The sequence below is a fragment of the Protomyctophum parallelum genome (genome assembly GCF_964188405.1).
Source record: "Protomyctophum parallelum genome assembly, chromosome: 7".
NCBI lineage: Eukaryota > Metazoa > Chordata > Actinopteri > Myctophiformes > Myctophidae > Protomyctophum > Protomyctophum parallelum.
In genome coordinates, this window is record NC_139705.1 from 22,183,113 (window position 1) to 22,208,359 (window position 25,247).

A 25,247-nucleotide genomic window follows, 5' to 3' on the forward strand; every position below is an offset into this window, starting at 1 on the left:
CACTCCCCCAGTCACTGCTGGAGCAGGAAGCTCTGTTGTGTGTATGCCAGAGGGACAGGAAGCCTGTTTGACTACAGCTGAACCCAGGCTTTAAAACGCAAATACCTTCATGTATATTATTCTAGCTTTTTGTGTTGTTTTTTGGTGGAAATGAGTGTGCTACTACTTGATCATACCACATCACATAAAGTATGCAAGAGTAACAGTACTGCAAAAGTAGCAGATCCGATCATAAAGCTACACTATGTAACATTGCAGGCCTGCTTGCTCAGGGGATGAATTGAATGTTGACCTTCAGGTCAAAATTTGTGTCAGATCCTGTGTCTAGGTGAGACATGACCTTTTGACACGGCCTAAATGTCTGATTAGAAGAGCAGGGAGACCAAATACAACCACCCCAATTGTATAAATTATATTGCATTACAGTATCATACTCTACCATACAGATTAGACATTTATTTTATTCATGAAAATAAATGTTTATTACAATTATTATTACTGTTGTTGCTATTAACAGGTATATGAATATACGTACATACTGTACAATTTAGGCGTTTAGCAGATGCTCTTAAGCCAGAGCGACTTACATTAAGCAAGAACAACAAGCATGGCAATACATAATATACATAAAAAAAGTAGTTGAAAATATATATGAATATGAAACTATGCATATATACTATATAGTGCTATGTCTACATATAAAATGCTATAAGTCTACATAAAATGCTATCTAAGTTACATACGTTGAGCCTTTGCATACGCCTGTAAGGTCGTCGGGGCTAGGGCAAGTGCTACGGGCCTCACATGCAGTGAGGCTGCAGTTCTGATTGTAATGGGAAGTGCATTCCATAGTTTGGGAGTTAGAAGGGAGAAGAGTTTGGGACGTGTTGTCGCTGCGTTTTTAGTGAAGGTACTTCCAGCTTCCCTGCGTTGGCTGATCTGAATGCGCTTACATAAATGTTAATAATAATAATGGATAACATTTTTATAGCGCTTTTCTATGCACTACGTGCTTACTCAAAGCGCTTACAATGGTCCATTCATTCATACATTGGGAGGTGAAGTGGCAAACAGTCGACACCAGCGTCCTCACTTCCCACATTCACACATCAATAGTGGCAACCACTGGAGGCAATGCAGGGTTCAGTGTCTGGCCTAAGGACACTTCGACATGTGGACAGGAGGAGCCGGGATTCGAACCGCCGACCCATCATTGGACGACCTGCTCTACCTCCTGAGCCACAGCCGCCCATTTATGAATGTACTGTAAAGTGTAGGCATACATGTTTGTATGCCTACACTATCGTTACCCAGGCGGTACAGCGTGTATCATACACTACAGTATGTAGTGTATGGTATCCATATGCATGTCACCATCAGGTCCCCATGATGAATGTGCTGTAGCAACATGCCACTTCAGTCCAGAGAGAGAGAGGTCCGAGGCCGCTTTGATTTCCCTTCCTAGTGTTCACAGTTTGCCAAGAATAACTCATTATTCCGTTTAGCGTCATCAATAAAAGTCCATTCTAATGTATTTCCCAGAAAGATTCACAGGCGAAGAATAGGACGGCTATTTTCAGAAGGCTTGGGCGGGTTGGATTAAGCGCAACAGAGCGAGGCCTGTTTATAGTGTGTGTGCGTGCGCATGTGTGTGTGTGCATGTGTGTGTGTGTGTGTGTGCGTGCGAGTGTATGTATGTGCCTGAGTGCATGGATCTGAATGTGTTATTTCTCAGATCGTCAAGACAATCTGAAATAGCATCTGGTTGGACAGGAAAGGATGAAGGGGGGTGGGGGGGGGGGTGCATGGAGATGAGTGAGGGGTGAAGGGCTGGGAGGGAGGGAGGAAAGGGGGGCTGCTAGACAGGAAACTGATGATCAAGCGCACCTCCCCTTAACCCCCCCCCCCCCCCACTCATTCGTGCCTCTCTACTCAATCTCACTGCCTCATTCCTTTTCCTCTGTTCCTCTTCTCACCCCCCACCCCTTCCTCCCCTCTGTACCTTTTGGCAAGCTTGTGTTCCTTTCTGCATCTACCCTTGACCCAGCATTGGACAATCTGGGGTTTATGTTACCGAAAAGAGACGGTCCCTCAGTCGTGAGACAGACAGCACTCCAGGTCTATTCTGAGAACCTTTCTACCCCGACGTCGTCCCCATGGGGCTTTCTGGAGGAGGGGGGGGGGGGGGGACTCTTTTGGGGAGGCAGACTAAATACCGTGGCTGTCAGGAGAGAGGGGTTCGACCTGGGCCGAGTCCTCGCAGCCATATGCCTCCACATTCTTTCTCTCATCGCAATGGGAATTCCTTTGTTTGGAGTTGTACTTCTCTCTCTCTCTCTCTCACTCTCTCTCTCTCTCTCTCTCTCTCTCTCTCTCTCTCTCTCTCTCAAGAACAGCAAAAAGTTAAACCGGGAGGAAATCTGAAGCCCCGCTCTCGTTTACTTTCCATCGCATTCTTGCCAAGTTCTATCTCTGTGTGTCAGGTCAAGGAAGGAAGGGAGGGAGGGGGACCCCCTTCTGAGCTGCGTTTAGCAGGAAGATGTAGAGTCCTGCATGGCGGTTTCTGCAGCTCCGAGGAGCTAGAGAGACATATGCCAGTCCTACAGTCCTCCTGCATCTCACACTCTTGAGAGTGTGAGAAAATATCCAATCTACAAGCTCACAACGCGCCGCATTGCGACACGTTGTGAACTTGTAGATCGGCTATTCGTGGTGCACAACTAAGAATACATCACCCTTTAATTTCATCTCTCTCAACTCTCTCCATATTCCCTCTTATTTTATCTTGTGCACACAGAAAGATCCTGAGTGTTAATCTCACTGAGTGAAAAAAGTGACCACTCTACCTCTCTCAATCTCTCTCTCTCTCTCTTTATCTTATCTCCATCCCAGCCTTATCACCACCCTTCCATTAAGTGGTGAAATCATGGCCTAAATGGTGTGGGCGTGTGGTTAATGTGGTGTTTAAGGTTTAAGGTTTGTTTATCTCACGCCCACGTGTCAGTTTACAAATCTTAAACACCTGAACATTTACACTAGCCATGAACAAAAGGAAAGTGGGGAGATAAACGCACATGAGTGCGCTAAAACAGTGCTTCTCACATGAGTAAGCTAAAACAGTTCTTCTCACTTGAGTGCGCTAAAACAGTGCTTCTCACTTGAGTACGCTAAAACAGTGCTTCTCACATGAGTACGTTAAAACAGTGCTTCTCACATGAGTGCGCTAAAACAGTGCTTCTCACATGAGTACGCTAAAACAGTGCTTCTCACATGAGTACGCTAAAACAGTGCTTCTCACTTGAGTACGCTAAAACAGTGCTTCTCACATGAGTACGCTAAAACAGTGCTTCTCACTTGAGTACGCTAAAACAGTGCTTCTCACTTGAGTACGCTAAAACAGTGCTTCTCACTTGAGTACGCTAAAACAGTGCTTCTCACATGAGTACGCTAAAACAGTGCTTCTCACATGAGTACGCTAAAACAGTGCTTCTCACATGAGTACGCTAAAACAGTGCTTCTCACATGAGTACGCTAAAACAGTGCTTCTCAAACTGTTTCAAGTCAAGGACCCCCAAATGTATACGTGTTTGGCCACGGACGTCCATCTGAAAATGTTTTGTACCAGTATCAGGGATCCCCAGATAAGATTTATGTAAAAAAAGAAGAAGAAAAAGACCATGATTCATATAAATTGATTGTGATGCTATACATTAGCTACTTTTGCTAGGGTTCTTTAAAGTTCTCAAAACCCCCACTTTGAGGGCCTAAAACAGCAATGGTTACGTTTTAAAAGTTACATTGTATTTGGCATTTGAAAGACTTGTGAGGAATGTGATGGTTCGATTTGTTCGTGTTAAAAATGGTGTTCCATATGTTCACTTTTTCCTTCATGTCTCACACGCACAGGTGGGTCAGGGAATTCCTCAACGATGAGAACAGAGGTCTGGACATCCTGGTGGAGTACCTCTCCTTTGCCCAATGTGCTTTCATGTGAGTACACACGCACACACGCACGCACTCACACACGCACGCACACACGCACACATGCACACACGCACGCACGCACGCACGCAGAGATGGTCTTACTTTATGTCACACGCATAGAGTGAGACCATCTCTCGACCTCCACATAAAATGGCTCACAAATCTTTGGACTGTAAGCTTTGGGAAGTGGACAAAAGGTGACCAATGGACCCAGAGCTCACGCTGTGTGAAACCTAATGAACTGCTTGCATTTATTTTAATACGTTGTGTTCTTTGGACGTGCTTGTTGTTGTGTGCCTTGCTGCATACTTGGCAGACTGAATGTGTTGCTAGACACACGGTGTCCGGTGTGTAGCATACAGACTGAATGTGTTGCTGTAGACACACAGTGTCCGGTGTGTAGCATACAGACTGAATGTGTTGCTATAGACACACAGTGTCCGGTGTGTAGCATACAGACTGAATGTGTTGCTATAGACACACGGTGTCCGGTGTGTAGCATACAGACTGAATGTGTTGCTATAGACACACAGTGTCCGGTGTGTAGCATACAGACTGAATGTGTTTCTATAGACACACAGTGTCCGGTGTGTAGCATACAGACTGAATGTGTTGCTATAGACACACAGTGTCCGGTGTGTAGCATACAGACTGAATGTGTTGCTATAGACACACAGTGTCCGGTGTGTAGCATACAGACTGAATGTGTTTCTATAGACACACAGTGTCCGGTGTGTAGCATACAGACTGAATGTGTTTCTATAGACACACAGTGTCCGGTGTGTAGCATACAGACTGAATGTGTTGCTAGACACACGGTGTCCGGTGTGTAGCATACAGACTGAATGTGTTGCTATAGACACACAGTGTCCGGTGTGTAGCATACAGACTGAATGTGTTGCTAGACACACGGTGTCCGGTGTGTAGCATACAGACTGAATGTGTTTCTATAGACACACAGTGTCCGGTGTGTAGCATACAGACTGAATGTGTTGCTAGACACACGGTGTCCGGTGTGTAGCATACAGACTGAATGTGTTGCTATAGACACAGTGTCCGGTGTGTAGCATACAGACTGAATGTGTTGCTATAGACACACGGTGTCCGGTGTGTAGCATACAGACTGAATGTGTTGCTGTAGACACACAGTGTCCGGTGTGTAGCATACAGACTGAATGTGTTGCTATAGACACACAGTGTCCGGTGTGTAGCATACAGACTGAATGTGTTGCTAGACACAGTGTCTGTCCGGTGCATAGCATACAGTGCTGTGTATTATCGCTGTGCTGCCTGGATGTGCCTGAATGGGAGCGAACCTTATCGTCTCTGGCGGGTGGAAACCTCATATGTCCAAAGCTCTTTCTTTTCAGGATTCAAATTCGAGAATATAGCAAGAGTGGCCGATCGAGAAGCTCGAAAACGCGTCGCTTTGCGTCGCATTGTGAGCTTGTAGATCGGCTATTTCCACTAGGCTACTTCTTAAACATTTGTTTCCTAATTCCTAAGGGAATTTCTTAGATTTGTCTTTGATTTCTTTATGAAATTACTGAAAAACTATCTGGAATTTGTTTTTAATTCATGAAAAATAATGCTAATATTAATAATTAAAAAAATTAAAGGGTCCCGCCCCGGTGTTTGAGAACCAGTGCTGTAGCATGATCAAGTAGGGCGTTACCTTACCAAAAAAGCAAACAAGCAAAGAATGTGGAGATATCAGAGGTTTCTTCCCGACAGCAATGTTATGCTGAGCTTCTTTGTGCAGCCTAAAGGTGCAAATCTAGTCCTAACCTCTCTCTGCTCTTCTGTACCGAGCTGCTCTTTACCAAGCCTAACCTACTCCATTCCTCCCCTTGCCCCCCTGTTGTGTTTCCCCCTCTGCCTATGTGTTGTTGTGTCTGTCTGTCCGTCCGTCCGTCCGTCTGTGGCTCAGGTTGGGTTTTGAAGGGTTGGACTTTGGGGACGATGGCACTTTGGAGAAAGCCAAGTCCTGGAGCAGGTCCATAGAGGATCTGCACCAGACGGGCACCCAGCCCTTCTGCAACACGCTGGTACGCTCCGCGCGCCAATCCGTCCTCCGGTACGTATCGCTGAGCTAGCTATCTATAATAGCCTATACCTCCCTTTGCCTTTTTACCTGCTACTGTTATTGTTGCCCTTGCTCCGCTATAACCTGGAAATGCTTCAGATGTATGTTAGCATGTCGTCCTTTTTTCAAACGGTCAGAATGTCCAGAAGTGCCCCTTGATGCTTGATGTTGACCTGTTAGAACATGACTGGTGACTGATGGGGCAGTTTAAGGGCAGTGGTTCACAAATGGGGTGTCCAGGCGTGCCTTGTTGAGATTTTGTGACAATCACACGTTATTATTGCAATATGTACATCTGTATGTGTATGTGTAAGGTATGAATGATTGTGTCATTTATTATATTTCTTTGTGCGCACTCGTTTCCCAATTAAGAGGCCAGTTCTATACTGTGCTGTGGGCATGTTGTTATAGGGCAGGCTATGCGAAGTCTTTAAAAATTGTTTTTTAATACATGAAATACTACGCTCACAGCACGTCACTTCGGGCCGTGCTATGGGCTTGTAGATGCTATTTTTGAAAGATCGTGAAGATTCATGCCAATCTTTCAATAATACCGTATATATTTTTTTAACTTGCGGTCTCTGGCACATAATATCTGAGAACCACTGGTTTAGAGGATGTGACCCCATGGTTTCCTCTGCACTATGGACTCAACACAGGGCTTTAGCTCTATTGGAGACAGAGGTTCAAGCCCTACTGTATATACAGTATATGCGTATGTCTCTCTTGGTGTTTGGGGTCTTCCTCCCTCGGCCCAGATGTGCATCATTCCGTACTCTCCTGGCTCAATGGAAGCCAGCTGTGCTGCTGAGCAGCACATGTGGGCCGCCTATATGACCCTGTCCCGTCATCACTGCCCCGCCACACACAGAGACAGCGTGTGAGGAGATGCCAGGCACTAACACACTGTCGTTAAAATGCACTGATAGACGACGGGAGTGCCTTTTACCCCGTATCTGTAGTGTCATCTGTAGTCATGATAGCATGTCATACCGCCTGCAGAGATGTTGTATGTATATATCGTTGCGTGTCGGGCAGAAACCTCCTATCTCCATACTATAACTTTCGTTTCCATTGAATTAACGTCCTACTTGATCATACTACAGCGCCACACAAAAGTAGCACGTCGATGTGCGACCTTTTGCTATTTTTGACTTTGAATCCAGAATAGTAACAGTTTTGGACACATGAGGTTTCCACCCGACAGAGACGATATAAGCAGATTGCTCGCTGCCTGTGTGAACTGCATGGATGTGATATGTCCAGTTGTCCACATAGTGATAGAAATGGCGTGTACCTGTGTTCTATTATGCCTGATTTATCCTGCGTTCACATGGCAGATAGGCCTGCAAAAGACACAAAGATACAATGCTACACAGCCCATTTGTATCTTTGTATCTGGAGTTGAAACCAGCTCAATATATTTGTAGCTGTTGTAGCATTTGTAGCAGCTACAAACGTCTGATGCATCTTTGTGTCTTCACGGTGCTGGCTCATACATTGAAAAATAATGGTAAACTGTATCTTTGTATCTGCCTGTGTGAATGCACTACTATACTTGATTCGCGACACTGCATGTGATCCAATGAAAATTGTCTATTTGGCGATGCCAAATATAAGGGCATGGTCACACATGGTCGCTTCAGAAGTGTCAGCGTCCCGTTCACATCCGTACTATGAGAGCAAGGCGGTAGTGGAGCGTCCGGTTGTGGTGTTCTTTTTAGGCCTGTCAGTCACAATTATTACATAATCGCTGAATCACAAATATTGTAATTGTCATAATCATTTCCATCATTTCCAAAAATGTTTCAAACATTTTCCAAAATGTAAATAGCAGAACTGCTATTTCCACTATTCCTGTTTTAGGTTAGGCCAGTCCACACACCAATGCAACTCCTTGCAACATGCAACTACCGGTACTTGCAACCATTGGCCGTTGCAAGGAGTTGCATTGGTGCGGTCTGGCCTTAAAGTTACAAAATGTAAAGTTATTTGTCATATCTGCCCTGTGCAACAAGGTCATTTTTATACTGTTCAACGACAGAAACACAATTCAATTATTTGAGCGACAATTAATCATTGAGTCACATAATCGTGAGTGAAGCTTTTCAACGCGCTATGAAGTGTGGAGTTCAATAATCGGTGTCAAGGACCCCCAAAATTATATATATTTTGCCGCGGACCCCCCCATCTGAAAATGTTTTGTGCCAGGGAAACCCCCAGAAGAGGGTTTTCTGAAATTCTCAAAGATAGCAGGTACATAGACGCTTGTAGATCTGCTATTTTTCAATAGCCAATGTATAAAGTGGTTACAATTATTGTGATGCTGAACCCCCCCAGACCAGCTCAGTGGCCTTGTGGTTAGAGTGTCGTCCTTAAGTCTGGGAGGTCACCAGGTCAGGGTTCGATCCCCGGCCGGGTCATACCAAAGACTATAAAAATGGGACCCAGTGCCTCCCTGCTTGGCACTCAGCAACAAGGGTTGGATTGGGGGTAAGTCCCTGCGACATACTAGCGTCATGTCCAGGGGGTGTACTTGTACAGTACATCAAGCTGCCTCACGCTACAGAAACAGGAGATAGGCTCCTGCCCTCATGGCTCAGCAAGGCTTACCTATGTGAACCCCCCCAAGGACCCATGGAAGCCATGTCAGGGATTTTATACAGACCTCACACTATGTCTCTCTCTCCCCCCCCCCCCTCTCTCTCTCTCCCCCACTCTGACCTACTGAAATGAGTCACGTAGATGCCAAAGGAACTGCACTGTCTGATGTCACTGAAATTAAATGAAAATGAGCTCAGCAATTAAGCTGAGAGAAACAAACGGAAGCAGTTGATTATGAACTCTTTGTCCGTGGGTTTAAAATGCTAACCTCTTCTGTCACCCGTAGCAGCTACGGCTCAGTATCCAGCAACAAAACAATCAAGAACTCTCGTCTGGTGAGCCAGAAAGACGACGTTCACGTGTGCATCATGTGCTTGAGAGCGATCATGAACTACCAGGTACTGAACACAAGTTATTATGCAGAACAGTGTTTACAATCAAAGTTTTCCAACTTTAAAAGAAACATTAAAGATGTATATACTCTGATGTACAGTAGAAGTCCATGTGAGGATTATGCGTTTCCAATGAAGTTCCAAATGGGCTGTATGAAGGCTATATAATCATCTCTGTCGGGTGGAAACCTCACAAGCCCAAAAATAGCAAAAGTGGCAGATCTACTAAGCTCAAAACTTGGATCTGCTACTTTTAATTATTTTGTGTGACACTGTAGTATGATTAAGTATGGCATTCACAAGAAGTTAAAATATGGAGATGAGAGGTTTCTGCACGACAGCAACGACGATATATAATACAGTATGTACAGTATATAGAGAGAGCTTCAGTTTTCTCTAACCACATCCTGCTCTCTCTCTCTCTCTCTCTCTCAGTATGGCTTCAACATGGTGATGTCCCACGCACATGCAGTCAATGAGATCGCTCTGAGCCTGAACAATAAGAACTCACGGTAAGAGCCAGGGCCCTGCCTCCCCTCCATCCATGGCTTTAGAGAGTTAAGAGGTGTGTCGGACAATAGGGGAAACCCTGCAGTCTTGTTCACATGATATGCTCTCCCATTCTCCACGGAGCTCGGCTCCGCTCAGAAGCCCGGGATCAGAGGGCTGGTGTGTGCAAACCGCCGAAGGAATGTTTACTAGAAGGGAGATTAGTGGTAGAAAAAACGTGGGACCTGATCACTTCATAATGGAGGCTATAGGAGGGCTTAAAGAAAGGCTGGAAGTCTTGCTCCTGCCAGGGTGTCAGGCTTCATGAGCTACTGAAGCCTGTCGTGTTGGCACTGTAAAGTAGCACTGTGTAACTTCTTTTAATGCATGGTAGAGTATATTAATACAATATAACTTATACAATTGGGGTGGTATGTATGTATTTTGTCTTTTGTCCCACCTCTACAACATTGCTTTCAAGTGATCTTTTTGTTATTCACATCCTCACTGTATTGTATTACTGCTTGTTTTTTAATGTCGTTGCCTTATTTTATCTGTTCTTATCTTTGTACCACTGCCTTCTCCTGATTTGACACTGCGTTATTGTCCTATTGTTTTAACTGCATGCCTGTTTTAATGCTGTTTTGTTTTGCTTTTGTTTTTATTATCTTTTCTGCTCTGTAAAGCACTTTGAGCTACATTTATGTATGAAAGGTGCTATATAAATAAAGTTTATTATTATTATTATTATTATTTTGACATGAATTTTGACCTGATCAAGATTCTTTCTTTCTTTCTTTCTTTCTTTCTTTCTTTCTTTCTTTCTTTCTTTCTTTCTTTCTTTTTCCTTTATTTATTCAGGGGACCCAATTGAAAGCTATTTTTTTCCAAGGACACCCTGATCACAGCATATACAGTACAACACAATAAACATAATGAAATACGATAACAAACATTTGAACCACATTACAACGTCAACAATTACATTTGTCCCCTGAGCAAGCAGCTCAATGGTAAAGTCCAATTTCAGCACTTGCGCAGGGAACCAGGTTCAAATACAGGGCAGAAGAGGATAGCTTTTAAGTCATAAGTGTATGCACAAACACATCCCTTATCCTGGACCATGGCTCGTTAATTAAGAATAACTTTCTTTGAGGTTTTTTCTTTGTATTACCTAGGGTGTGTATTACATCATGCTGGTGATGTATCACCATCATTAATTGTGCTGATGTGTGTGTGTGTGTGTGTGTGTGTGTGTGTGTGTGTGTGTGTGTGTGTGTGTGTGTGTTGTGTTATAGGACAAAAGCCTTGGTTCTGGAGCTGCTGGCTGCGGTCTGTCTGGTTAGAGGAGGTCATGAGATCATCCTCTCGGCTTTTGACAACTTCAAAGAGGTGCAGCATTGCCCCTCGAGGGCAACATTTATTATGAAGTTGTACTTGCTACTGCACCGTGGCGGTAGTAGTACGCTACTTGTGATCACTGAATGTAACATGAAAAATCCCACATCATAGTAAATGACCGCCTATCATCAATGGGGCGTGGAGAGGCACAAAGGAGATGTATGGGAGGGTGGAGACAGAGCGCTTCTGGGAGTTGTGTTCGAGGTTATCTGTGTTATTATGGTTTTGTGTACATGCAGGTACAGAAGATTACGACACTTTTTTTATTCAGCTCATCGGGCATGATGCATGAGGGCATAGTAAAATTAAACAATACATTAATTAGAAACAGGTGGAAACCTCATATCTCCAAAACTGTTACTTTTCAGGATTGAAATTCCAAAATAGCAAAAGTAGCAGATTGACAAGCTCAAAGCACTGCGTTTCGAGCTTGTGGATCTGCTACTTTTGCTGCTTTTGTGGGAGTATGATCAAGTAGGGGAATACATTTTACGAAAAAACACAAAAAGTCATACTATGGAGATAAGAGATTTCTCATCAACGATATACAATATGTATACTTACACACACCGCTTGTGTGAACACAATAGCAGGAGTCCACCAGTGCAAAGTTGCCAATGTGATTGCACATTTAACTGTTGGCTCACTGAGAAGAGACATTTCCTACACACTTCCCATTCCGCTTGATAAGTAAGGAGATAATCTGTAAAGTGCTTGAATGTTCTGTGCAAGAGGTTATCAACGTGTTATCAATCTAATGTAAACAATGTGCGTGAGGTTATCAGCAGGTTATCAGCAGCTTATCACTTACCATCAACATCCTATCAACAGCCTAAACCTTTTTAGCCTGTGACCCAAAAGAGACATTTGTTTTCCTTTCTTTCAATCATTTAATTTTTCATTTTTTCACAAACTGTTACATGACTCACATATACAGAGACAAACTAACATACCTACATACATTATACATGCATTACAAATGCCTAATGTGGCTTAATGCATCTAAAACTGGGGGTGCTTGAAATGAAAAAGGTGGAGAATCACTGGTATGAAACACCGTTTCCTACTTCCAAAATGTATCTTTTTTCTAAAGAATTTCATAAATAACAAAATAAGTCCCCAATGGAGGAGAATCAAAAGTGCTGCTTTTTATGGTCTGGATTTACATTACACAAAGACGGATATAGCTGGAGTGAAGATTCTTACACATGTCCTCTATTTTATAAATATATATATTTTTAAAAATGTTGTGAAAATAGATCTACAGATCACAACGGATCCGGGAGACATCAAATCTCTCTTTTGGGTCTGGAGCTAAAAGGTTTGGGAACCACTCGGTCTAAAGATAAAGTCCTACGGTGGCCTGTCTGTCCAAACCTATTAGTCTCATTAAGTCACCAGATGTGAGTCAACCTTGAGCAGTGATAAAGATCAAGTCCCTGATGAGAGCCTGTGGACCACAACGGTTTGCTTAGCCTCTCAGCTTTCTGCCTACATAGCCGTCTAAACACCGGAACGAGCCAATTACCGTGCAATCCAAGCCCCACAGAGACCCGGCCGCTAATCACCCTAGCAGTCAAAACAGCGTGGGTGCCACGCAGCTCTGTAGTGGTATTTCTGAAAATGAAGTTGTTACGCGGCGGTGACAGGTCTCGGAAACTTTACGAGATGGTCCACGACGGGGTTCCGACCACATTTGTGCGTTCTTCTGATTAAGTGTTAAGTGCAGCATGAAACTCAGTGGAGAATTACAAGAATTGGGCATGGGTGTTTAAAAATAAATAAATCTAATTTCACGTTATAAAAAAAAGAAACTAAAAACAAACGGCATACAACTTTTTTTCAGAGAAGGGAAAAACTGTTTGTTTTTCCTTTTCTCATTCCTGCCAATGGGTCTGCGTGTGTGTGTGCGCGTGCATGTGTGTGTGTGTGTGTGTGTGTGTGTGTGCGTGCATGCATGCGTGTGCGTGTATGAATTCGACTAAATCTATCCCGTTGCCTCTTTTGTTTGTTGTTGCCTTTGCTCTCATGCTCCCATGAATTCCTATAATTAGGAGGGGTCGTGATTACAAATGGAGTGTGTGAACCTCTGTGTACATACAGTACATCTTTGTGTGTAGATTGTACTGTACTACTGTAGTGTAACCTGAGTCTCCTGTGCATCACAGGCAACTCCTCTGTAAATTACCACAATAGTACAGTGCATTCAATATAAAGCTGAGTCACAGTTTTCCTCTGGAGCACGCTTCTGGATGTGACTTGACTTCTGTCTAGCATGTGCGCCGTCTTCTGTCCGGAGCTTGTGAAAGTCCCTAGCGTATTAGTGTCTATAACGATGCTCTCTTTGTTGTTGTTGTTAGGTGTGCAAGGAGAAGCATCGCTTTGAGAAGCTAATGGATTACTTCCGCTGCGAAGACGGAAACATTGACTTCATGGTAAGACAACTCACTGACCACATATTTTGATATCGTTGCTTTCGGGCAGAAACCTCCTATCTGGGCTGAGCGGTCCAGGCACCTAGGCCGGTAATCCAGCCTGACGGTGTGCCGCGGGTTCGAGTCTCGAGCTCGTCGGCATTTCCCCCGTCTCTCTCCCCCTTTCCTGTCACAGTACATTATCAAATGAAGGCAAAAAAAGCCATAAAAATATCTTAAAAAAAGAAACCTCCTATCTCTCCATATTCTAACTTTTTGTGTTTTTGAGGGGCGCTAGCTCCTCCAACGTCTGGCTTTCGTAAATTACGTCATGTGACAGCCCCTCACTTTAAACGAGTGTGATTTTTTCCCCTCGTATATAGCATCAAAAGTAGCAGATCTGCAATTAAGCTTGTAGATCTTTTACTTTAGCTATTTTTGAATTTTAATCGTGAAAAGTAATATTTCTGGACAAGTTTCCACCCGACAAAGACGATATTTTCCACAGTGTGTGCGTTTGTGCGTGCGTGCGTGCGGGTGTGCGTGCGTGCGTGCGCTCGCGGGTGTGCGTGCGGGTGTGCGTGCGTGCGTGCTTGCGTGTGTGTGTGTGTGTGTGTGGCCACCTCCCAGACTCCCTGACCTCAAGCATACCAGCACATAATCTAAACTTAAGCATCTCTAATGTAATGCATGAACACAACCATTCCAATGTTATTTTCTCTGGGGCAGGAGATAATAACCGCTGTCTAACCCCGGTGTGTGCGTATGTACTGTAAGTATGTGCGTGACTATCTGGCTGTCTGTGTCCATCTGTGTACATTATCTGTGTTCCTTTCTATTTCAGTGGTTCCAGGGGGTCCCCGTGCAGCAACATGCTTTAATACGCCGTCACAATCATTTTAACCACTTTATCCATTTATACGTTGGCTATTCAAAAATAGCAGATATACCGGTATACAAGATTGTAGTATTATTGGAAAACCTTGAATAATTTTGAAGAGAAATCTTTTTCAGATGGGGGTCCGCGGCCAAATACATATCACTCTCTCATCAAGTCCTTGACATGAAAAAAGTTTGAGAACCACTGTTCTAATTGATCCGTGTGTGTGTATGTGTGTGTGTCAGGTGGCGTGCATGCAGTTCATCAACATTGTGGTCCACTCAGTGGAGGACATGAACTTCAGGGTCCACCTGCAGTTTGAGTTCACCAAGTTGGGGCTGGACGACTACCTAGAGGTAAGGTGACAGACAGACAGACAGACAGACAGAAAAACAGACAGACAGACAGACAGACAGACAGACAGAGAGACAGACAGACAGACAGACAGACAGACAGACAGATGAGTCATATTCCAAAAGAGTCAGTGTGTGCCTGTTTATGGAACCCATGCCTTCATTGGGTCTCTGCCTAGCTAGAAGTATAGCCTAGCTAAGCCTGCCACCTTTAACCACAGCAAATATCCACAAAGATTCTGACTCACTCACTCACTCACTCTCACTCGCATAGCAAAGACTTGTCCTTGTCCGTGGCAAATGTTAGATTTTTTTATAATTATGTCAAGTCTCCGGGTTTCCTTCAGAATATGTAGGACACTGATTTACTTCAGGGCTAGCTCTTTGTGTTTCTGGTTATATTATTGCCCACTGAATGTGTCTGTGGCACCACAAGACCCCTGCTCACTCTGTTTCAGAAATCCCCTTTCTTTTTTTCTTTTTTTTTACCTTTTCTACCATTTGCTTATTTGAGAAAGATATAATTGGCAGTACATATATTGAAATAGAATCTTTAAAGAAATAACAATTCTCAGTAGTAGATATAGTTATATATCCATTGTTGCTGTTTCCCTATTAAAAGTTGGTTCACTGCATTTGAAGACAGTGTGCGGGTGGTTGTTCCTTTTTTTATATTTTTTCTTCTTCTTTAGTTATATATCCATAAAATACAAAATAAACAAAAAACAAGAGAAAAAATACAAATAAGTCATGTATAGCCTAAAACACATACACATTGCATACAATTAAACAAACAAAAATACACACTCTGTTTCAGAATTCTAAGAACACGGAGAGTGACAAGCTGTCGGTGCAGATCCAGGCTTACCTGGACAACGTGTTTGACGTGGGTGGTCTCCTGGAAGACGCCGAGACCAAGAATGCGGCGCTGGAGAAGGTGGAGGAACTGGAGGAGCACCTGTCCCATGTAAGAAATGAAGAGCCCCACCCAGCCGGCACGGAGGACCACCAACCAACATGCCTCTGTGTTTTACAGCCTTGTTTTACAAGGGATGTTGTGGTTTTCCCTGCTATGCACAGCACCTGATTTGTTTCTCTGTAGTCATTAGAATTCTACCCCTGTGATTGTCGTTATGACAAGGGTAATAATGAGGTGGGAATTGCTGGGTGTGCTGTGTGTGCTGTGTGTGTGTGTGTGTGTGTGTGTGTGTGTGTGTGTGTGTGTGTGTGTGTGTGTGTGTGTGTGTGTGTGTGTGTGTGTGTGTGTGTGTGTGTGTGTGTGTGTGTGTGTGTGTGTGTGTGTGTGTGTGTGTGTGTGTGTGCGTGCGCGTGCGTGCGTGTGCGTGTGTGTGTGTGAGTGAGTGAAAGGGAAAGAGAACAGGCAGCATATTGTTCTTACAGTAATGTTGCCTCTTTCTGGCCAGTTGCTTTCGTATCCCACACTGCTCTGCAAAAATGACCTTCTCCACATTGGAAAGGTCGTGGGCCCGGTCTGACATCATTCGAGGAATTTCAAAACAAACTCTGCTTTCGGGGGGGCCGGGAATGCCGGGGGTGGAGGAGGGTGAAAATGCCTGATGGATTCCAACATGGCCAACATGTGTTATCAGGCCAGGAGTCAGACGTGAAAGCTGCCTCAGCCTCTTTTGCTTTGTCATGCTGCTGGGAATCTCACATTTCATATTGATGCTGCAGATGAGAGAGAGATATAGACAGGGAGGGAGGGAGGGAGTAAGAGAGAGAGAGAGAGAGAGAGAGAGAGAGAGAGAGAGCTTAATCAATTGAAACCGGGGAAGCATATGTGTCATTTTACATTCAGATATACAAGCTCACAGTTGCATCACACTTGGTGCCGTGCTGCGATCTTGTAGATCTGATATATTTTTTTAAACTTGTGAAATTTGTTCAAATCTTTGAATATTTTAACATTTTTACGTCAAATCTTTGGCTTCTGGGGGTCCCTGGAACAAAATATTTACAATACACAATACATATACAATTACATAAAGAAATTTGGGGGTCCTCCTTGACATGACAAAAGCTTGAGAACCACTTATATAGAAACATGAGCTTTTCAGAAAACTGTCAGGATTTAGACAAAACCTTCAGCCTGCAGGTCTCAATGGGTTATTAACCGGATAAATTCTTGAGTTCACCTCCTGTTCTGTATCTCTCGTCTCTCTCTTGTCCACTCTGCCTCCCACGTCGACGGCTCCTCTCGGCCGCCGCTGCGTTCTCCTCCTCCTCCTCCTCCTCCTCCTCCTCCTCCTCCTCCTCCTCCTCCTCCTCCTCCGGTAGGTGACAGAGAAGTTCCTGGACGTGGAGAATGAGACCATGATGAAGGTGGCTGATCTGGAGAAGCTGCTCATCCAGAAGGACAAGGACCTGCATGTCATACGGGTAAGAGGACGGCACGTAGAATCACTGCTGGACCAAGCAGGCACATTTTGTATCAATACTGCAATATAGAAATGCCCTGTCTGGAATTCAAAATCTACTGCAAACGTATTGGCATCAAAATGTACTTGTCTTTAAAGTACCAAACGTAGAAAGTAACCTTTATGCTCATTTCAAGCTTTCAAATGTATACAAATATTTTGAGAGCAGATCTACAAGCTCACAATAAAATGGCCGAAATGTATATAGAGCTGAAGTGGTTCATGTATGTTTTGTAATAATAATAAATTATAATCCAAATCTACAAAGTAACTAGCTGTCAAATAAATGTAGTGGAGTAAAAGTACAATATTTGGATCTGAGATGAGGCTGGAGTAGACGGAAAATTTATTGAAAGTTGGAAATACTCAAGTATAGTAAAAAAGATACCTCAAAATTGTACAGTACATAAGTAAATGTATTAGTTACTTTCCACCAATGCTCTTAATGATGCTTCCAGTTCAGCCTGTGTTGCTTTGTGGTCAAGGACCCAAAGTTATATATCCATTTCTCACACATGCAGGGGGAAGAATAATAGAAAAAAGAAAATGTTATGATAGCAAATTAGGTCAGAGGAAATAGGATGTGTTGTTTTATAGCATTGTGTGGAGTCATTGCGCTGTGCCTGTGTGTGTGTGTGTGTGCTCACTGACGCCCCCCGGTGACCGTTTCCAGGAAACCTACGAGTCGACCAACACCCAGGTCAACACCCTGCGGAGGGTGATCAAGGAGAAGGATGCCGCCTTCCAGAAGCACTGCAACATCGAGAGACGCCTGCTGGAGCTGGAGCAGCAGGGCACCATCCGCCTGCACAAGAAGCCCGACGGAGACATCTCCATCGAGCCCCTGGGAGTCGTTGGAGGAGGAGGAGGAGGTGGTACCGCCGGTGGCCGGGGCGCGGGCGGCGGAAACCTCGGATTCCCCCTCAGCGACCTGGGGCTGTCCGCGGCGGACTACCCCGCGGGGCTCACGGGACCCGGCGGCGCCATAGACGCCAGTTTACCGCCCGCCAGCGAAGCCCCGCCGCCCCCACCCCCTCCACCCCCGCCACCTCCTCCCCTACCCTCGGCCTCAGGTAATAAGTCCATTTAGACCTGAGGACGATTCTACAAATGTCCTAACAGTTTTCTGGAAAAAAAAACATGTTTCTATGTCAGTCGTTCTACAAGTTCAGATCTACAAGTTCATAGCGCGGCACCGAGTGCCGCACAATGAGCTTGTAGATCTGCTATTTTTCAATAGCTAAAGCATCAAAAGGGGTTCCCGTTCAGAATGGGACAGAAAGGGGGTCATCGATGTGTCCGTAGGTGGACAAATGTGTCTGTGGCAAAGCCTTGGCCTTGTCCATGGGAAAAATCTAACGATTACAAAAGTATAATCCACCACAAGCCTGCCTGGCGATGACCCCAGGTAACAGAATGTGTGACTCAGTGTCTGTGTCTCAGTGTATAATGGTGTCTGGTGACATTACGTATGGGAAAAGTTCGGGGACACCAGACTTTTTAGGTGACTCACTGACTCACGGAGGTCTATTTTCAGTTATTTTGGTGGCCAGCCAGGTGATGGGGTCACGGCGGCACCCTTCTAAAGCGCAGACAGGAAACGGGAAACGCAGGGTGTTTCCTCTGTGTGAGAGTGCAGACAGAGAGACTGCAGCACACAGGGGGGAGAGATAGAACTGTCTATATCTAATGCTGTTGCACTTCCACTTATGGCTCTTTTCGACTACGAAGGGAAACCCACAACCTCAGAGCTCATGACGTTTTCTTTTTAGCTCAAACACGTCTGGTTCCTCACGTTGAGCGATCCAGAACGACAGCGCTGCTTGTTCCTCCGATGCGTTCCCAGAACTCAGGGTTAGTTTTACCTCCTGAGCAGAGCCCAAATGAGGCTCTAAGAATCTGAAACCGAGACAAAGCATTATGGAAACAAACCCTGAACCTGTGAGATTCCTTTAGTTCCTCTTATAGTCGAGAAGAGCCATTTGCGTGTCATGTTCAAGTATTACACACTATTACACAGTATTACACAGTATTACACACTGTCAGCTATTCTGAGTTTGTCTGTTCTTTGCAGGGGATCATCATTCAATACCAATTCCACCACCGCTGCCTCCTCTCGCTCCACCTTTGCCCGGTGCAAATCCCTCTTTTATCCTAAGTTTCGGGGTCTCAGGTAAAACAATTTCCCCCTAAACGTTGCACAGCATAATTGTCTCCACCAGGCCGAAGGCATGGGGAGACAGTATGTTTTGCACTCCGTCTGTGTGTGTGTGTGTGAGTCTGTGTGTGCGTGCGTCCGTCCGTCTGTTACCAGCTAATCTCCGGCACCGCTAACCCTAACCTGGTCGGTGCCAATTTTTGCACGCACACTCCCTGGATGCCAACGATGAACCTCTGCCCCAAATTTCCCAGAACGGCCTGTTATAGCGCCACCAGGAGGCCGACTTTTGAAAAACATTTTTTCTGTCCGAAAATCCCCCAAATCCTTACACACTATCACTATAGTCATGTGTTCAAGACGGATGTGTCCGATATTTCATATTCCATCCTAATTGGCTAAAATTGGCTTTCAAAGTTTGCAGGATTCCGCCTCAAATCATGAACGCAGCGTGCAATTTACGTGAAATCTTTCACAGACTTTCCTACTAGGCTGAGGAATATATCTATTTTTTCAAATTGGCCAACAGGTGGATTTTTGCAAAACACATTTTTAAAATCCAATTGCCATCCAAGGCGTAAGAAGAAATGGCACCCTTTTTACATTGGCCTATTATAGCGCCACCACCATGAGGCCACAACCTGACCTGCCCCGGTGGAGACCTGTGCCCCGAGGGGCACTTTTATCTAGTTTGTTATGGACCATTTTGTCTTCAGAAAGAGGTTTAGTGAAGAAGGACACCATAAACATGTGAGCCATATGCAGTAGCACTGTTCAACAGCGTGGTTGTATTGTATATTTCACTACAGCTATCAGAATCAAGAAGCCCATCAAAACCAAGTTCCGCCTGCCTGTGTTCAACTGGACGGCCCTGAAACCCAATCAGATCAACGGCACCGTCTTCAATGAGATCGACGATGAGCGCGTGCTGGAGGTACGGGCGGCCTCGTTTATACTGTGTAAAAACAACCCCATGTTGTGCACTACATCGTTTGGGTCACGGACAACGTCTCATTTGGAACGTCTCAGTCTCTCAGATCACATGCAGGCTGCGTGCCAATTGGCTGGCTCACACACCTCCTGACATACATTTTCTAGCGGCTCACACGGAGTCATTAATGATTCACAGCTTTGATTTGGTTCAGTATAAACACCCAGAGCTCTGAGCCATAGCTTGTCTTATACAATATAAACTAGACTTGAATCAGATTAAACAGAGGGCCAGGGTGAAAACAAACACAATTACTGGACTTATCTTTGATCTCGCCGACACAAACGCTCACTCGCGCATAATGTTTTTGGGTTCCTCTTAGATCAGCGGTTCTCAAACATGGCCAGCCCTGTAAATAATGTTTTCAGCCATGGCACCCCTGAATTATTGTTACTTTACAGCGTCTTACATTTATGTCATATTTTGGTACGTAAATATGTAAATATTTCCCCCTATAACATCAAACTGTACATCATGGCACAGGGAAAACGTGAGAGAATGTCTGTTTCCATTATAGGACAGATTGAAAATTCTTGACAATCAACCACTTGAACCATCCTTATTGAGGGGGAACATGCACCAAAAGTTACCGATTTACAAGCGCACAACGTGTCACAGCGCGACACGTTGTGAGCTTGCAGATCTGCTATTTTTGGCAAAGAGATTTGGCGTGGATTGAAAAAGGACACACTCAGAACCGTGCAATGAAAACATTTAGAGGGTCTAAACGTGGTTAAACTGAAGTGATATCGATTATCAGAGTATTCTGCACCCCTGGACTTGCATCAAGGGTGCCACGTACGGCACCCACTTTGAGAAACCACTGGTGTTATGATAAAACAATCACACTGCCGCTGCTGTCTGTCATGTGTGTTCTGTGTATACGTACAGGAGTTAGACGTGGAGAGATTTGAGGAGATGTTTAAGACCAGAGCCCAGGGTCCCATCGTGGACCATCCCTGCACTAAGAGCAAAGTGACCCAGAAGACGGTCAACAAGGTCAACCTACTGGACGCCAACCGCTCCAAGAACCTGGCCATCACGCTGAGGAAGGCCCACAAGAGCAGCGAGGAGATCTGCAAGGCCATAGAGAAGTACGCCACGCTTTGTCCCTCTGCGCTGACTTTGAAATGCGCTTCTGAATCCTTCCAGTAACAAGGCATCATCAACGCTTAAAAATCAAGCCTTCGTTTTAAGAAATGTCTTTTATGTATTTAAGAAAAACAGGTAATGGACCATCGATCCATTTTTTATGAGTAATTTGTATTTGCGTTATATATATTTTGTTGCTTTTATATATTGTGTTTGTCATTGGTCTGATTCATCGTCTCTGTCGGGTGGAAATATGTCCAAAACAGATCTACAAGCTCAAAACTCGCCGCTTCGTGCCGTGCTTGCAGATCTGCTACTTTTCATGCTTTTGTGTGATGCTGTGGTATGATCAAGTAGGGCATTTAATTACGAATGAAAACACGCAAAGTTAAAATATGGAGATGGAGGTTTCTGCCTAACACCAACAATGGTGTTCTTAACCACACTTAATACCTGCCATGCTCCCGTCTCCTCCTCAGGTTTGACCTGAAGGCCTTGCCCGTGGACTTCATGGAGTGCCTGATGCGTTTTCTCCCCACGGAGGCGGAGACAAAGATCATGCGCCAGTACGAGCGCGAGCGGCGCCCGCTGGACCAGCTGGCCGAGGAGGACCGCTTCATGCTGCTCTTCAGCAAGATCGAGCGGCTCACGCAGAGGATGAACATCATCACCTTCGTCGGGAACTTCGCCGACAGCATCAGCATGCTCACGCCGCAGCTCAACGCCATCATCGCCGCATCTGGCTCGGTGAAATCCTCGCCGAAGATGAAAAAAATGCTCGAGGTAACAACATTTTTTGACTTGACGGGAGAGCTTGTGTGAGCTTTTTTTTTACCAATATATTTATTGCATTTTTCTTTCTTTTTTACAAACAGACAATACAACAAAACAATACAGAATACACCAGACAATACAATTACTTAAAACAAAAAACAAACAAAAAGAGTCCTTATGGCCACAAGACCAAACAGCTGCAGAGAATACAATTAAACATTTTCAGTTTCCACCATTAAATAAGATAAATCATTGACCGTAATATATTGGATAAACCGTCCCCATATTTTATCAAACATCTTTTGTTTATTCTTCAAAGTATAAGTGATTCTTTCCAGAGGAAGACACAATGATACCTCCCTAAACAGCTTGTGTGAGCTTTGATGTTATATGCGGACCAATGCGGTATTGACATCATGCTTTAATATGCATTCTTCTTTGCCGTTAAGGCTCATACCACGTGAATGTATAGGCTCTGATACAACAGTGAGTTGCAGGTTCATTTCCAGAGCACTACTACCTGTCTCTCCCTGTTTCCTCTACACTGTACTATCTAAATATAGAACACTTTTTTGTAAATGAATGCCCTATTTGATCATACAACAGCATCGCACAAAAACATTTAAAAAAGTATTAAATCCGCAAGCTTGCACGCCCCGTTTTGAGCTTGTAGATCTGCTACTTTTGAATTTGAACAGTTTTGGACATGATGAGGTTTCCACCCGACAGAGACGATATATGCTTTATTTGACAGTGCTTTAATGTTCATTTAAAGCAAGTGAAATTGTATTGACTTTATGTTCTATCTTCCTTATCGTGCAGATCATCTTAGCCTTGGGAAACTACATGAACAGCAGCAAAAGAGGCTGCGTGTATGGCTTCAAATTACAAAGTCTGGATCTGGTGAGTAGCACATTTAACATGTATCTCAGTTCATCACAATAATAATACTTGTAGAAGAGCTAGAGTCTATATTTGAATGCACACACTGGCTGATATTGTTCTGCACGCCTTCGTTTTCCACAGCTGCTGGACACTAAGTCGACGGACAGGAAGATGACGCTGCTCCACTACATAGCTCTTATTGTGAAGGAGAAGTACACAGAGTTGGCCAACTTCTACAATGAACTGCACTTTGTTGATAAAGCCGCAGCAGGTTGGTTTGGAGAAAAGAAAAAAAGGAAACATAATTCAAGTGCACATTTTCATACTGGACTTTTTTCATTCACTCTGCAGTCAAATGAGCCGTTTGAAAAAAACAAAAAGTTGGAGAAACCATCCTAACATATTTATCTATGCCAGGAGATCACGTTTTCACCCTTTTGTGCGTGCGTGCGTAATACAGCGTGTTAGAGGAGCACAGAATAATAAGTATGTAAAAGCCTGTATAATAGGAAATGAATAGTGGAAAGTAACAAAGTACATTTACTCAAGTACTGTACTTAAGTACCATTTGAAGTATTTATACTTATATAAATACTACTGAGTATTTCCAATTTCCAATACTTTTACTTCTAATATTGTACTTTTACTCCACCACAATTATTTGAAAATCTACAAGCTCTACAAGTCTGATCTACAAGTGTGTGTGTGTCTGTGTCTGTGTCTGTGTGTGTGTGTGTGTGTGTGTGTGTGTGTGTGTGTGTGTGTGTGTGTGTGTGTGTGTGTGTGTGTGTGTGTGTGCGTGCGTGCACGTGTGTGTGTGTGTGTGTGTGTGTGTGCGTGCGCAGTGTCCCTGGAGAACGTGCTGCTGGACGTGCGAGAGCTGGGTAAAGGCATGGAGCTGATCAGGAGGGAGTGCAGTCTCCACGACCACTCCGTCCTCAAGGGCTTCCTCCAAACCAGCGACGCACAGCTGGACAAGCTGCAGAAGGACGCCAAGACAGCAGAGGTATTTATCCGCCGACACACTTACTCTCTCTCTCTCACTCCCCAGAATGCACATTGTGACCTCTTGGGACAAAATGATGTGACCGTACGGTGGGCTGCCGGACACTTCCGCACCCAAGGAATTCTAAAACAAAAAAAGATTAAAACGAGGGTGGACTTGAGCCACGAGCATTGGAAATGAGCAAGTAGCCTTGCCGAGCTTTGCAAAGTAGGCTACAGCCGACATATCCCCCCGACCCCATTCAGTCAACATGTGCCGAATTGTCTGTCCCCCGTCCCTCCCGTCCCAAGAAGTCACCAGTTTGACGTCTTGGAAGTTGGAAGTGAGATTGCTGTGATGTGATTTCCCACACCATCCATCTGATTATGATTGGAAAAATATCAACTGGGCTAAAATGGAAACAGACAGGTTTTGTGCCGGGGACCCGCAGAGGTGAAGTCCCTGGGGGTCCCCGGATGGACACCACTTTGAGAACCACTGCTCTAACTTGACCCCATTTGCACATTTGCTAAAGTCAGTGCCACTCATGATGCCGTCCTCTTCCCCAATTTTAGGAAGCCTTCAACCATGTGGTCAACTACTTCGGGGAAAGTTCCAAGCTGACTCCTCCCTCTGTATTCTTCCCTGTGTTTGTGCGATTCATCAAGGCCTACAAGGTGAGCATACCAACAACGTCTAGTTCCCAAGGATCATCGTTATACGGTCAGTTCCATTACACACATAGGTGTGTAGGTATTAAGCCTAATGCTGTGGTCGCACAGGCAACTACAAAGATACAGGCTACCATTCATTTTCAACGGAAGCCGGCGACATACAAAGATACACCTGACATTTGTAGCTGTTGCAAAAGCTACAACTACAACGCTACAAATAAGTTGTGCTGTCTTCAACTTCAGATACAAAGCTACAAAGGGACAAACTTTGTATCTTTATAGCTTTGTATCTTTTGTGTCTGCCAGTGTGAACGCAGCATAATGCTTCGTCCCACGACGTTGTTGCTTCCCCGAAATAGCACACTTACAAGCTCACAGCGCGTTGTGAGCTTGTAAGTCTGCTATTTTCAACGTGCGACACCGCCGAAGTGTGAATCGAAGGGCATTAGGTGCATGGGCCTTCCTCTCCGTGGTTCTCTAGGTCCATTTCCCAGGATTCATCAGGGTGTGGCCCCTCTGCTTCCGCACAGAGAAGAGCAGATCCAGGGCTGTCTGTGTGTGTGTGTGTGTGTGTGTGTGTGTGTGTGTGTGTGTGTGTGTGTGTGCCACAGGACATGGCCTGGTGGAGGCAGAGGCCAAATAACAGG

At 44.5% G+C, this 25,247-nt stretch overlaps 1 protein-coding gene across 5 annotated transcripts in view; it reads left to right on the forward strand.

The window, feature by feature from the left end:
• The window catches only part of fmnl3 (formin-like 3), an 81,234-nt gene that overhangs the window by 20,447 nt on the left and 35,540 nt on the right, over positions 1–25,247 (forward strand). For 3 of the 5 annotated variants that reach the window (XM_083768249.1, XM_083768252.1, XM_083768251.1), the window contains exons 5-22: positions 3,907–3,990; positions 5,915–6,061; positions 8,961–9,072; positions 9,502–9,578; positions 10,854–10,947; positions 13,317–13,391; positions 14,496–14,606; positions 15,421–15,570; positions 16,902–17,003; positions 17,715–18,114; positions 19,116–19,214; positions 20,009–20,133; positions 21,082–21,284; positions 21,762–22,065; positions 22,879–22,959; positions 23,083–23,212; positions 23,787–23,947; positions 24,502–24,603. In XM_083768249.1, coding sequence (XP_083624375.1) covers positions 3,907–3,990; positions 5,915–6,061; positions 8,961–9,072; positions 9,502–9,578; positions 10,854–10,947; positions 13,317–13,391; positions 14,496–14,606; positions 15,421–15,570; positions 16,902–17,003; positions 17,715–18,114; positions 19,116–19,214; positions 20,009–20,133; positions 21,082–21,284; positions 21,762–22,065; positions 22,879–22,959; positions 23,083–23,212; positions 23,787–23,947; positions 24,502–24,603 — 2,557 coding nt within the window. The remainder of the gene's footprint in view (positions 1–3,906; positions 3,991–5,914; positions 6,062–8,960; positions 9,073–9,501; positions 9,579–10,853; positions 10,948–13,316; positions 13,392–14,495; positions 14,607–15,420; positions 15,571–16,901; positions 17,004–17,714; positions 18,115–19,115; positions 19,215–20,008; positions 20,134–21,081; positions 21,285–21,761; positions 22,066–22,878; positions 22,960–23,082; positions 23,213–23,786; positions 23,948–24,501; positions 24,604–25,247) is intronic. The other 2 variants (XM_083768250.1, XM_083768253.1) reach the window with 2 other exon arrangements.